This window comes from Mastomys coucha, unplaced genomic scaffold (assembly GCF_008632895.1).
Source record: "Mastomys coucha isolate ucsf_1 unplaced genomic scaffold, UCSF_Mcou_1 pScaffold21, whole genome shotgun sequence".
Taxonomy (NCBI): domain Eukaryota; kingdom Metazoa; phylum Chordata; class Mammalia; order Rodentia; family Muridae; genus Mastomys; species Mastomys coucha.
In genome coordinates, this window is record NW_022196904.1 from 178,732,041 (window position 1) to 178,745,623 (window position 13,583).

The window sequence follows — 13,583 nt, forward strand, 5'->3', positions numbered from 1 at the left end:
TATTTAACTTCTCCAAATATAAATTATTGTGGATTAGACAGTGATGGACATCTAGCACATTCATGATTTTCACACCTGTGTGCTTTTTCCCCCCAGGAGAGGAATCCTCATGAAATTGCTCTCTCTAGCACATGAGCATTTTATGCCCTTTCTAGGCTCCCTCCTGAAAAGCTCCACTAATCAAGATAGATTCATTCAACATGGACCAGCTGCTGATCTGGAAGAATTCCATGCAGATTCTATTCAGCTGAGACCCTTCCAAGCATAGGGGAGAGTAGGTGGCTGTGTCATCCCTATTAATAAGGAGTCACTAGAGGTCTGGAATAGCTCCTGGGCCCATGGGATTTCCAGCAGAGTCATCCAGACTCAAGTTACGTCAAAAGCTAGCCCAGCAGACTGAGGCAGATGTGCCCTCTGCAAAATGACTGTAATTAACTCCAAGTCTTTCTCCATGCTTTATTTCTGCTGGCTGGATCTGCCATTTGCTGTTGGAACAGGCCTGCTACATAACTCAGATGTTTTCTTTACCTTGTCATTCTGAGCAGAAGCACGACTCCATCACCTGCCTGGGCACATACCAGGCGTCGTCTGGATGGTGTCGGCGCACCCCGCACACTCAGCGGTAACCTTGAAAATAACACTGCCAGCCAGACAGCTGGCTGACAGCCTCTGCCATCTTCAGGGGCACGGAGGGACCACACATTGAGCTGGGCATCACTTTGAGTGCAGGGAAATGTTCTGAGACATCTTTCAAGTCATAAGGAAATGAATTAAAACACCAAGCCATGCGTCGGATTCTTTTATTCTCCAATGCAGATCTGCAAGCCTCAGCCGTCCTCACGGCTACTGCTGAAGCCTCAGGAACCCAAGGCAAATGTCAATTACTGTAGGAGACGATGTGCCCATATGAGCTTTCAATACATCAGGGGGCCTGCTGGGGATGTATGTGGTAGCCTGGCTATTGCTGCTCCAGTTCAGATGTGTAGCAGCCTTTATCCTGGGATGTCCCTCTATCAAGACAGGGCCCCTGACTTCAGACATAGGGATTAAACCAGCAACACTGTTTCTTCCCACTCTATTCCAAGTGACACTTAGTTCAGTCAGGAGCTGACAAGGAGGGTTTGTGTGTGTCATGGGTGACATCAAAGCCATCTGTCTCAGTCCTATTTTCCTGTGACTCTCAGGATTTACTATGGGGTTATACACATGTAAGTCTGTACTATGCCTGTGAGCAGAACCTGGGGTAGAGCCGCCTGCCTCTGCTTCATGGCTGCTCAGAAGGCCACATGGTTATGTTCTGCAGTGTTCACGAAGTCACTCTGGTCCTCAGAAGGCCGCGTAGTAGTGATCGGCGGTGCTCACGATGTCACTCTGGTCTTCCAGGAGCTCTAGCACCTGCTGCAGCACAGCCTTGCTCAGGTCCCAGTGGAGGCTGAGGTGCATGCAGTTCAGGATGTACAGCAAGTGGCAGCCCTTCTCCACGTCTACAGGCAAGGGCAGACACTAAGTGTGATCACGATGCCCAGGCAGGCCGTCCTCAGTCCCTCTCCATGCTCCTGAGGCAGCACGCATTCTTTTCACACTAAGGTCTAAGTGTCCTGGTTACAGGATCACACATGCATGCCTCCAATGTGACACAGCCTGCGGCTCCACATGCATGCCTCTGTGACAAGCCCACTTCTCAAAGCTCTGCTCTTCAGCAGTCAAGACTTCCAGTCAGTCTGATCCCCTGACCTAATGGCTATGTAGCCCTGACAAACCCTTTTCTCTGGTACACAGTACTGAACCCTGCCTTCCCAGGAGGCCTCTGGAGACTCGCAGCAGAGCTGCTCTTTCTTGGAGGTCCTGACTTAATGGGGTCGCATGGCTAAGGAATTCCTACCGTTAGCCTGTCCCATGTTTCCTCTTCTGGCTTTCACTGGCTCTCACTGGCCCTCCCCGGCTCTCACTGGCCCTCATTGGCTTTCACTGGGTCTTATCTTTGGCCGTTGTACTTTAGTAATCTTTTACCTTTTGACCCCAAACTAAGAGCACTGGGCACTCGGGGACGAAAGCTGAAGGGTGGCATCCCCTCCCCATCCTGGGCTTCCTCCTGAGGGTCATGGCGCCAGGGGATCATTACCTCTACGTTCGTGAGTTAGCAGCCTCTTTTCCCTACTGAGCCGACTAAAGTAGACTAGAACAGAAGAACGAATGCCCTGCACTGTGCTCTGTCCCTTTACTTCATCTGGACATCTTCTGACATAAACAATATCCCGAGTCACAGGGGAACCGCATCACTAAAAGCCAGGCCCTCCTCCGAGCCCCAGCCCTGGCACACGCCAGCTGAAGCTGATCTGCATTCACATGGTAACCAAGGGGCTTGAGTGGAGAAGGCACTCAGAAAAGCAGCTTTGTAGCCTTGAGCAAGGCACAGCACCCACAAGAATCAGTTCTGTTCACTGTGAGACAGGGAGCTTGTGTGATCCTCTCACGGCCTAAGGTCCTGGGCAACAAAGGTTAGATTGTGACCCCTAGTGGTTGAACCTACTCATTACTTTCAAAATGTTGTCATTTTAGAAGCACTCTCCATGTACTTTACACGGTACCTGTTACATGGTACCTGTTAGATGTGAAAAGGACATAGCGAATACACAAGGGTGTCACTGTGATCAAGAGCTGGAGTCCCAGGGTGTCTAGGTGAGACTCTATTTGCATGTTTTGTGCTTCATTTTTCTACTCTTGAAAACATTTTCAGAGTCAAAAGACATTTGTAACATTCAACTCTTTTTTTTTTTTTTTTCGAGACAGGGTTTCTCTGTACAGCCCTGGCTGTCCTGGAACTCACTCTGTAGACCAGGCTGGCCTCAAACTCAGAAATCTGCCTGCCTCTGCCTCCCAAGTGCTGGGATTAAAGGCGTGCACCACCACTACCTGGCGCATTATTTTTAGGATAATTTACTGTTGTTATACCATACGTAAAGTTGAAATCCAGGCTTTTTAATCTATAAGCTGCCTATAATAGAGAAAAATCCACTCAACGATCCCATCTGAAATTGCTAGTTTCTGCTTCAATATTCAGCGGAGGGGCAGAGAGCTAGAACGAGCCTTCAGGACCCCAGACTGTCCTATGGGGAAAGGGAACTTCACTTTTCTCACCCCTTTCTAGCCTAAGTTAGAATTCTTTCAACAGCTTTGTGAACACTGATTCACATCCTTCAGGTAGACACTACTGTCACCTGCTCTGCAACCAGGTTCTCTGACACCACATGCTGCCTACTTTTCGGACAAACCCCTTCCTTAGTCTCTCAGGGAGCCGATGCGGGCTTACTGCAGACACTTTTCTGGCTGTGGTCTCAGCCCCAGTCTTTCTAAATGTAAGCCCATCACTTATTTTATATGAAAGGTAGGAGAGGAAGGAACTAAAGGCTGAGTAGGAATGATGAAATGAATAGACTGACCTCTCTGGACAACTGTGGAATAACATGTAGCCACTTAAAAGTTTAAGGCATTTTTCCCTGCACAGTACAATTGCCAATGACCTCTAGAGGTCAATGCTGGGTGCAGACAATGCAGATTATAGGCCAACCTTGAGTTTCTAGAAAAGTAGGACCGTGTATTTGCATGTGCGTGTGCATCCCCAGGTGGATGCTGGTCTGGTGTGGTGAGGGTGACTGAGTTCCAAGGAGCAGTCCTGCACTGTCTGACTTTTTAGGACCTGCATACATTATTACTCAGTGCCATAGGTTATGACAAGAGAAAGACAGGTGGCTACAGCCGATGTTAAGAGAGTTCCTGAGAGGTTGTATACCCGCACATGGAGAGAGTTATTTGAACTGGGTGACTGGCCAATGGCTCTGAGAGGCCTGCATGTGTCGGGAGCAGAGCTCAGAGGTCCTTGTACCCCCAGCTTGCTAGGAAAACCAGGATGACTTTCCTATGGGAAATATGTAAAAGTTGTTTTTCCATTCAGAAATCTGGGAATTGGAGGAGGTGATTAACAGCCTGATGATCTGCAGTATCTGTTGGGCCAGGACACATCAAACTCTTACAAGCAAGACCAGTAATGCCTAGTAATCTAAATGACCTGGACAGCCAGGGGCTCCTCCAACCAGGACCAAAGACCCCTACCAGTCAAATGACCATTATGATATTTTTTTAGCCAAGGGTTCCCCCAAGCTCTCGTAACCAGCACCAGAGGTGGCTAATAGCCTAAATGACCCCTACCCTACCTGTATGAGCGAGCGAGGCCACATCCTTCCTTAGACCCTTCAGCTAATAGCTAACGTAGCCCATCTCCAGAGCCCATCTTCTTGAAAGAAATGGCATGTGCCCTCCGTTGAGGTTCAATACATTATACCTTGTGCACTGGGGATTGTATTTTACCTGGAAACTTCTTTTCCAAACCGTACTTGGTTTAAATATGCTGGCCGTAAAGCCCCTGGCATCAGTCTCCTCAAGGTTTGGTCAAGGTTGACGATACCAATCTGAAGCGAGTTTTAGTTCTCACTTCTTCCTGGTTTGCTTCCCTGCCTGCAGTGCCTGCCTGCAGGGTCCCCCTCACTCACGTACAAAGAGTGGCAGAGCCACCCAGCCTGACAGACTCACTAACCCAGGCAGGGGCTGACCAACCAGTGCATATAAAACCTGTCGCTTTGTTATTTCTTTTAAATATTTTATTGGGGTGTGCGCATGTGAATGCACATGCCACAGCACAGATATGAATTTGGGAGTGGGTTCTTGCTGTCCACCTTGTTGCTTTCTGCTGTTGCGCTGTATGTCTCCAGGCTAGCTGGCCTGGCCCTTAAGCATCCTGGATGACCTTCCAACTGCCTCCCATTTTACTCTAGGGGTGCTAGGAACACAGGTGTGTGCGTGCCACTGAACCCAACTTTTCTGCGGGTTCCAGTGAGGCAATCAGGCTTTCAGAGCAAGCACTTCGACCCACTGAGCCATCTTTCCAGGAAAACTTGTCATTCTTCCTGATCCTTCAAAGAACGTGTGAATCCCTCTCATCTGTTTTACAGGCGCCAGGCTGTACGCTTTTCATTCCCAATGCATATCAACCTAAGAACACGGCTGAGGGCCCTGGGAGTCAGTGTGGAGAATGGCATTCTGGGACCATCCGTTCTGGCTGAAGATCTCACAAGCAGCAAACAGAGATGCTGCCTATTGGCTTTGCTTTTTGAGACAGTCTTGTGGGCTGGGGAGGCACCTTGTTTTGGAAGCATAAGGACCTGAGACTTTAAATCTCAGCCAGGCATGTAACCCCTGCACTGTGTGTATATGGGGGGCGGGGCGGAGGCACAGGAGAACAGCTGGAACACCTTGGCTGCCAGCCTTCCTCCATGCTCAGTGACAAGTCTGTCTTAAAAGAACGGGACTGAGGGAGGACTGAAGGAGCTGAAGGGGATGGCAACGCCAGAGGAAGAACAACAGTATCAACTAATTGGACCCCTGGGTGCTCCCAGAGACTAAACCACCAACCAATGAGCATATATGGCCTAGTCATATACGGCCTGACTGCTGCTTTGTGAGATCTTCAGCCAGAACGGATGGTCCTAAAATGCCATTCCTCCACACTGAATCCCAGGCCCCTCATTCCTCCTGAGCATATATAGCCTGGTCATGGCCCCTGGCTCATATAACAGAGGACTGCCTTGTCTAGTATCAGTGGGAGAGGATGTGCCTAATCCTGTAGAGACTGGATGCCCTGGGGAAGAGGAATTGGGGGAAGGGTCGAGGTACAGTAGGGGGTGTGAGAGGGTGGGATGGGGAGCACCCTCTCAGAGGCAAAGGGGAGAAGGGATGGGGTAAAGAACTCTTGGAGGGGGGACCAGGAAGGAGGGCAACATTTGGAATATAAACAAATAAAATAGTTTTTAAAAAGAGAGCGAGACAGCACTTGGGAGGCAGAGGCAGGCGGATTTCTGAGTTCGAGGCCAGCCTGGTCTACAGAGTGAGTTCCAGGACAGCCAGGACTACACAGAGAAACCCTGTCTCGAAAAAACCCTTTGGCTTCCATGCACATACGCCAGGTACATATAACACACACACACACACACACACACACACACACACACACACACACACACACACGGGAGGGGGAAGAAGGAAAAGGAAAAGGAAGGGGGTGGGGAAGGGCAGGAGGAGGGGGAGAAAGAAAGCATACCGCACTGTGTTAACCCTGGCTGACCTCCTGCCTCAGCCTTCCCAGGGCGGAGGTTCCAGGTCCTGCTACCATGCCTGCCTGTGGTGCTCCATCACTGCTATGAATGAGCCAACAACATTCGTTACTAAAGTAACAGACTGCTTCCAGGGTTCCTTTTCTTTTCTTTCTTGCTTTAAAGTTCATGGGTTCTGATCTCACAGGGTAGATGACCTGGCCCCACGCTACCTGGTAACTCAGCCTGTCCGTCTGGGTCTGACAGGAGCGAAGTGCTTCTCCACAGAGAAAGAAAAGAGGATGGGACCCAGGCCTAATGAGCCTTTCTGCTCCCAGGACCGTGTTGACATAAGTATTTGTCATTGGCATATGTTTGCAAGAGCTAGGCACTGAAAGGTCACCTTGAAGATTCACGAGTTCATACAGACTCAAGATCATACCTGATGTTTCCTTTGTAATCAGGGTGAATTTGATATGCGAGTTGTCAGACTAGCTGTAGTTTGAGAGTCCAGCCACTAGGGGCCGACCTAACTCCACAAACCTGGACTACTTTCTAAGCCATTTCATTTATAACTCATTGGTTTCCAAGATAACTGGATTTCGTTATTCGTGAGCTGTAATGTCTAAGAACCGTCCTGCCTTATACTGAAAAGCCTTGGTGGCTGCAAAGTGGGTGAACGTCAAGCTCATGTTCAAAGGCAGTGGTAAGCATGGATAAAAACTGGGAGGAACCAGAAGCAGCGCGCCTCAGAGCCAAGCATGGTGGTTCACTTAAGTGAACCAGAGATCTCAGGGAGAGCTCACCTGTCAGCCTCCAGCTTGTCCCTACAGGATCAGAAACCCCAGGGCTGTTTAAAGGAGCTCTACATGCTGACTGCTCTGCCCTGCCAAAGTCTACAAAACACGTGTTAGAGGAGGGGAAACCGAGTCTCGGGAAGGACAGAAGCCCTGGCTGTCTCCCTCCCGAGTCAGTACAGAGCATCCCGATCCCGTCTGGTTCTGGGCGGGAACCCTGGATGCACCATCTCGCCATCACAAGACACTCACGATTTGGCTTCTGACAGTCTTCCTTGATGATCTGGTAGACCCTCTGGTGCAGGTCTTTGTCCTTGGTGGTTACCTGAAAGGAGAACCCAGAGAGGAAACGTGGTCTGAGAACACAGCAGTGTGCTACTCAGAATTCAAGACCACAACAGGGCTTTCTCCTTCTAGGAGCTTCCACAATTCCAGAACAACTACAAGCCTTCCCCTACACAGCCTGCCCCCAGCGATGGGATTCTGATCCTTGGTGGCTTCCTGCACCTCAGCCCTGTCCCTAAGGATACGACTCTCTCAAGAGTTGGTTTGTTGGGGCCAGAGGGCATGTACAACTGGAACCCCGGGCCTTGAGGGGGAAGTGCCCTTTTCTACACTGTGGCCCACTCACATAGACACTCCTCTTACTTTCTTGGTGTTTTTGAAGGAGCTCAAGTGCTCAGAGCCTCCACCCCTGTCCCAGCCCTCCTTCCTCTTGGTCCCCTCCTCTGTCTTATATTTCTTTAGTTTCTTTTCTTCTAAGCACAAGGAAGAATTAAAGAAGAAAGAGGCAGCCAGGCAGTGGTGTCACATGCCTTTAATCCCAGCACTTGGGAGGCAGAGGCAGGTGGATTTCTGAGTTCGAGGCCAGCCTGGTCTACAGAGTGAGTTCCAGGACAGCCAGGGCTATATAGAGAAACCCTGTCTTGAGAAAACAAAAAAAGGGGGAGGAGGAAGAGGAGAGGGAGGAGGAGGGAGAGGAAGAGGAGGAGGAGGAAGAGGAGGAGAAGGAGGAGGAGGAATGGGGAAGTTAGCAAGCTAGAGAACCAGCTTATCTACGGAAATGCTCTCTGCTCTTGGAGGCACACACAACCCTGTTTCTCAACTAGCAGCAGGCCTCACCCTCTCAGCTCCAGCTGTAAATTTAATAACGAGAGAGGAGAGAAAGGGGAGAAGAGGGAAGGATAGAGGGAAGAGAGGCAGAGAAGAGGGAAGGGCAGAGGGGAGAGAGGCAGAGAAGAGTGGGGAGGGAGGGAGAGGAAGGAAAAGGAGAGGAAGGGAGGAAGAGAAGAAAGGGGAAGAGGGAAGGAAGGAAGGAAGGAGTATGTAAAAGGAGAGAGGAAGAAGGAAGGAGGAAGAGCAGAGCCTAAGCATGGAAACACAACCGAAGACCTGGGCAGAAGAGGTAGCCTTGGCCGCCCGTGAGACCTGATGACCTCAGACTCACAAGATTAGTGTGAAGGTAGAGCATGGGTGCAGACGAACTATGGCACTGCTGTAACTATGTCCCCAGCAGAGCTCCAGGAGAGAGGAAACCACAAATCAGGGATGAGTGGAAGGGAGGGGTCAGTCACAGGAGGGGATGTAGGATCTGTTCCCATTTGACTACCCCTTCCAGCTCATGGTGATTCACAAGGGGAAGTGCCCAACCCTGCCACACCTCGCCCTGGGCAGCTGCAGCGGCCCTGGCTGCTTCCCAGGGAGGATTGCTCTTTACAAACCCTCAGAGAAGCCAACCCAGAATAGAAGGAGGCACAAATCTCTAAGAGGACTCCAGCTGAGCTTCCCTGCCCAGTGTGGCAATGGCCACCATGTCCTCCTTGGCTCTCCCATCCCGGGATGAGTGGACAGCATCAGATTATACTGGCTTACCTCTCAACACTGTAGGGAACCCCTCCTACTTAAATAAATAAAAACACGCCCTCTTCAAAGAGGAAATGACCTGCTAAGTGACCTTAGGCGAGTCTGTGAGCAGTCAGGCCAGCAGCCTGTCACCAGGGCTCTCATCTTACATGGTGGACACAGGTGGTCCTCTCTCAGCTTACTCCCTCCAACATCAAAGGCATGCAGCGAGAGACAAGCTTCTACCTTGCAGAGGAGGCAAACAAGCAGCCTTGCTGGTCTCCAAAGGGACACTGCCAAGCCAGGCCTTCAGGGAGGCTGACAGGAGTGTTTCCGAAAGTTTTAACTAAGTATTCTTTGCTATTCTTGGAAATACCAGCACAAATTCACACAGATAGCCACACAGACAGGGCCAGGAAACACTGTCTGTGACAGCAAAAGGCATACAACAACGTAGTATCCGACATAAAGGAATGGCTAGAGCCAGGCAGCAGTGGCGCGCGCCTTTAATCCCAGCACTTGGGAGGCAGAGGCAGGTGGATTTCTGAGTTCGAGGCCAGCCTGGTCTACAGAGTGAGTTCCAGGACAGCCAGGGCTACACAGAGAAACCCCGTCTCGAAAGACAAAACAAAACAACAACAACAAAAAAGGAATGGCTAGAAAGTTCTGGTAAATACTTCTGATCAGAAAGCCTGAGGCAGACTCGCAGGTGCTGGGACACACGGGCACAGGGGTGGACGGAGGAACTGAAGGCAGCACTGAGCACTCCTCACAGACGGGGACCTCTGGTCATGCCCGAAGGCATTTCTCATTGTCACAACATGCTAGATACCCAGTAGCATTTAGTGACAGAGCCCAGGGATGCTGGTGAGCACTGTGGTTAGTGCACAGGACAGCTCCAGGGCATCAGCATCTGGACCAGGGTTCTGAAGATGAGGCCTTCTCAGTTAGAAAATAACTCACTTGCTCTTCTCCCTCACCTTCCGTTCCCCTCCCTCCCTCCCTCCTTTCTTAAATAAAACAAAATGTCATGGGGACGTGCTTGTAAATTACCTATCTGTCAATGTGCAGATAAATACTTAGATGGCCACTGGGTTTCAAGGGACAACATGGATCAGGAGCAGTGGCACACACCTACAATCCCAGCCCTGGAGAGGTGGAGCCAGGAGATTAGGAGTGCAAGGTCAGCCTGGGTTTACAGATTAAGGCTGTTTCACAAGAGCAGAGATACGGTTACACTGCGGAAGGGTCAGAGGTAGCCTTCACTCCGACTGATTAGCTTAGAAACTAGTACCATTCCTAAGCCCAAATGGACTTGTAATGGAAGCCGGGAGGAGGAACTAGGCTGCAGGTCTCTTACATAGTACAGCTTATCAGAGCCACTGTCTCTCTGGAACACGAGTCCCTTTTCCTGAAGCAGCTGCAGAGCATTCTTAAACACACTATGTGCAACATCAGAAGTGGTGTTGTCCTTTAACTCCACCTGCACAGGGAAGAAAAGAAATGTTTCACCTTCCATCCTCTGAGGCTAACTCCCGAGCCTGACTGGTTTATGAATTCACCCAACAGGCTTTTCCTGTGCTGAGTCAACACAATCTAGGCATGTGTCAGCTGGGCAGGCTGGAATTTAGGTAGGGCCCAAAGTCTGCTCTGGAGGGTCACACTTGACAGCTGTGCTGTGCTTCGGTTCTCACATGTCTGTTCACAGCTCTGCCTCCATGCTGCTGGGCAATCTTTCACCTGAGCACCAGCTCCCTCCTCGGGAAGGCTGGGTCAGCAGGGAAAGTACCTGCAGCCAGGGGAAGCAAAGGCAACTGCAGCTCAGCTCCCAGGAACTGCAAACACTATGGGACTGCCTTTGGTGGCTCAGGACAGGCTTCCTAGCCTGGTTTAATAGCCACAGTCCTGAGAGCAAGGACTCCGGGGCGGTGGGGGGGTCAATCTCTTCTGAAAAGCTAGCAGTTTCCGGGACTGAGATCTGTGTTTTGCTCGTCATTTTCAGAAGAACAATGACAGACATGCACGATTCAGGAAACCAAAATTGCTCACAGACTGAAGCAGCGACTTGGGGCTTAGGCCAGGAACTGGGTGGCTTCCTGAAATATATATAATCTGCACTCCCAAACACAGTCAGCATTCATCTAGCTGTCAGAGAAACAATGGTTCTGTAAGATCTGCTTATCATGTTTCTGGGTTTGCTAAGAAAGGCAACATTAGAAAAGAATCTAAAAAAGAGAGGGAGAGATGGGGAAGTGAGCGTCCATGGGTGATGACGGTGCCCGGGGCTCTCGGGTTTCTGCATCGCCCGAGCATCTGCAGTCTCCCAGGGCGCCAGTAAGTGGGATTTCATTGAGGGACACTGACATCCCAAGCAGGGCAATTTGACCAACTGATTCATAATTGATGGAAGAAATCGTTTTCAAATAGAAACAAATACAGCACCGGATCAGTTTCTTTTTAAATATGCAGCACTGCACAGGAACAATTTTCTGCTCTAAGCTTCTTCAAAAAGATACCAGGTCAAAACTTCACCATAGAACATTCTGCCTGGGGGAGTACTGACGTCTTTCTAGTTAATTGTAGCCATCATGGCGTCACATGAAGGTGGGCCTCACTGCTTACTAATGTTTCCTCAGAGCTGGGCATGGTAGCAACACACATAAAGTCCTAAACAGAAGAGGTTCAAGCAGAAGGACTGTGAATTCGAGGCTAGCCTGGGTTATGTAGCAAGTTTTGGGACAGCCTGGACTACAGAGTGAGACCATGTCTCGCCCCAGGACAGGCACCTGCTGCCAACTCTGATGATCTGAGTTTGATCCTTGCGCCCAAACGGCAGAAGGGTGGAACTGAATCGTGCAGGTTCTTTTCAACCTTGCACACATACATGCGCACACTCAGGTGTGCACGCACACACCAATGTAAAATGTTTTAAAAGGAAAATAAAGGGAGGAGAGAGAAGACTAGGAGAGATCTTACTGAAAATACACTGAGAGGCATCAGAAGCCCCAGGAAGGTCAGTTTAGCTCTGAGCTTCTTCTAAATGATGAAATGGAAAGACGCCCAATGGGAAGTGGGCAGCTGGGGGCCTGAGGCTGGCTAGAGGCCAATGGGAAGTGGGCAGCTAGGGGCCGAGGCTGTCTAGAGGTCAATGGGAAGGGGGCAGCTGGGGGCCGAGGCTGTCTAGAGGCAACCTTGGCAAAGAACAAAGTTCCTAGCCACGACCTTCTCCACCCAAGTGTTTTCTGAAACGCAATCCCTCATCTCCCTGAGTGAAATCCTGGGTCACTGGACACACAGCCTGTTGCCAGGAAGAGGTAATTAGGTGTGTGAACAAATCCAGGAAGCCAGGTCGAGAGGGACTGTGATGGTGAGATGGTACCTGTCCCACCAGCAGTGTACAGAATGAGTTAGGCCACTCAGAGCAGCCTGGCTGCCGACGGGAGAAGACTGGAGAAACATCAGGACAGTTGCTGGAAGGAGCCTGGTTATGTGTGTGAACTCATCCTTGCTTGGTACAGAAAGCGAAAGCTTTTAGATGGTAGCAAATCTCTATGTGCAGAAAGAACAGAAAGAGTCGCTGCTCACTGAAAACCAAGGTCCCCTAAAGCCCACGGTGCACTCCCATGAGGTAACAAGAAGGGAGGCGCCCACCTCTGTCAATATAAGCATAGTGTTTGGCCAAGGTCATGCTAAGGGCCCAGTGGTGGGATCAGGAGCAGGGTGGGAGAGGATGGCAAGGAGACACGCCTGCCACTCTCTAGGACCATCTAGATTTAAAAAAAAAAAAAAAAAAAAGCAAAAAGCAAGACCAATTCTTCATTCCTTTCAGTAACAAAGAGCTAGAGGCTGCATCGTGCATCCCTGAGGTCCTGTGTGGAGAGCACAGAACACGCACACGGGGCCGCTGCTAGCACAGCTCTTCAGTTCTGCTACAACAGGTGGGGAAAAAAAGAACAAAAAAATAAACTAGGTGCCAGTGACGTCACAGAGTGGGATGTTACTCGGGGTGAGGACTGCAAGGGACAAGTGGCAGTGACATCACCGGCACAGATGGAACTGAGGGCAGGAAGGGTGAGCACCAGCGACACCAGACAGGCATGCCCTGGGGCCATAACAGTGAGGGGGCCGACAGATACAGATCTGTGTAGACACTGAGGGGCAAGCAGCAGTCAGAGGGGATGAGGCATCAGAAGATGGCTGTAAGCAGAAACTATTCACTTAAAACTAAATACACAAGTCACACAACGGAGCGAACCCAAGGACAGTAATTTAAGCGGCAGCCAAAACCTGAAATGTCTAGTAAGTCCTAATTTTGTACTAACATAGAAACAGCAAACACCCAAGGCCGTGTGCCAGGAACACTCGGAGTGCAAGGCTGGTCTGTGCCAGGAGGAACGGGGGCACTGTTTAGTACTCCGCACTCTTAGCTACAGACTTGACTGGATGCAGCTTGGCCTTTCCTTGAACTCCTACAACTAGACAGACTAAGCTTTCCCAAGGAAAAGGGAGCAGTCGTTGTACTCTCTGGTTCAGGTATCGTCTTGCTGATCAATACATCCTCTTGGGTAGAGGATAATTGTCTCCTCTCATCTCCCTGCCCTACTTGACACCATATCAGTGAGTACTGGCAACTGCACGCTGTGACCTCGCAACATGATTGTGTATGGGGCAGAGAGGGGCAGGTCCAGCGCACTTCAAATTCTCAGTGGTCAGTGACCTTTCCAGAATAGAAACGGCACATGCTAGAACGGTGACCTCCACTTTTGGAGTCCATCCGTGTGACTCTGACACCAGTCACTCA

The 13,583-nt window shown here is 50.2% G+C and overlaps 1 protein-coding gene across 1 annotated transcript in view; it reads right to left on the reverse strand.

Moving 5' to 3' along the window:
• Nucleotides 1–784: 784 nt before the first annotated feature.
• The window catches only part of Stn1 (STN1 subunit of CST complex), a 37,727-nt gene continuing 24,928 nt past the window's right edge, over nucleotides 785–13,583 (reverse strand). Inside the window, exons 8-10 of the mRNA XM_031390615.1 lie at nucleotides 10,143–10,265; nucleotides 7,193–7,265; nucleotides 785–1,484 (exon numbers count right to left, since the gene is read on the reverse strand). Of these exons, the coding sequence (XP_031246475.1) occupies nucleotides 1,327–1,484; nucleotides 7,193–7,265; nucleotides 10,143–10,265 (354 nt within the window). The 3' untranslated portion in view covers nucleotides 785–1,326. The remainder of the gene's footprint in view (nucleotides 1,485–7,192; nucleotides 7,266–10,142; nucleotides 10,266–13,583) is intronic.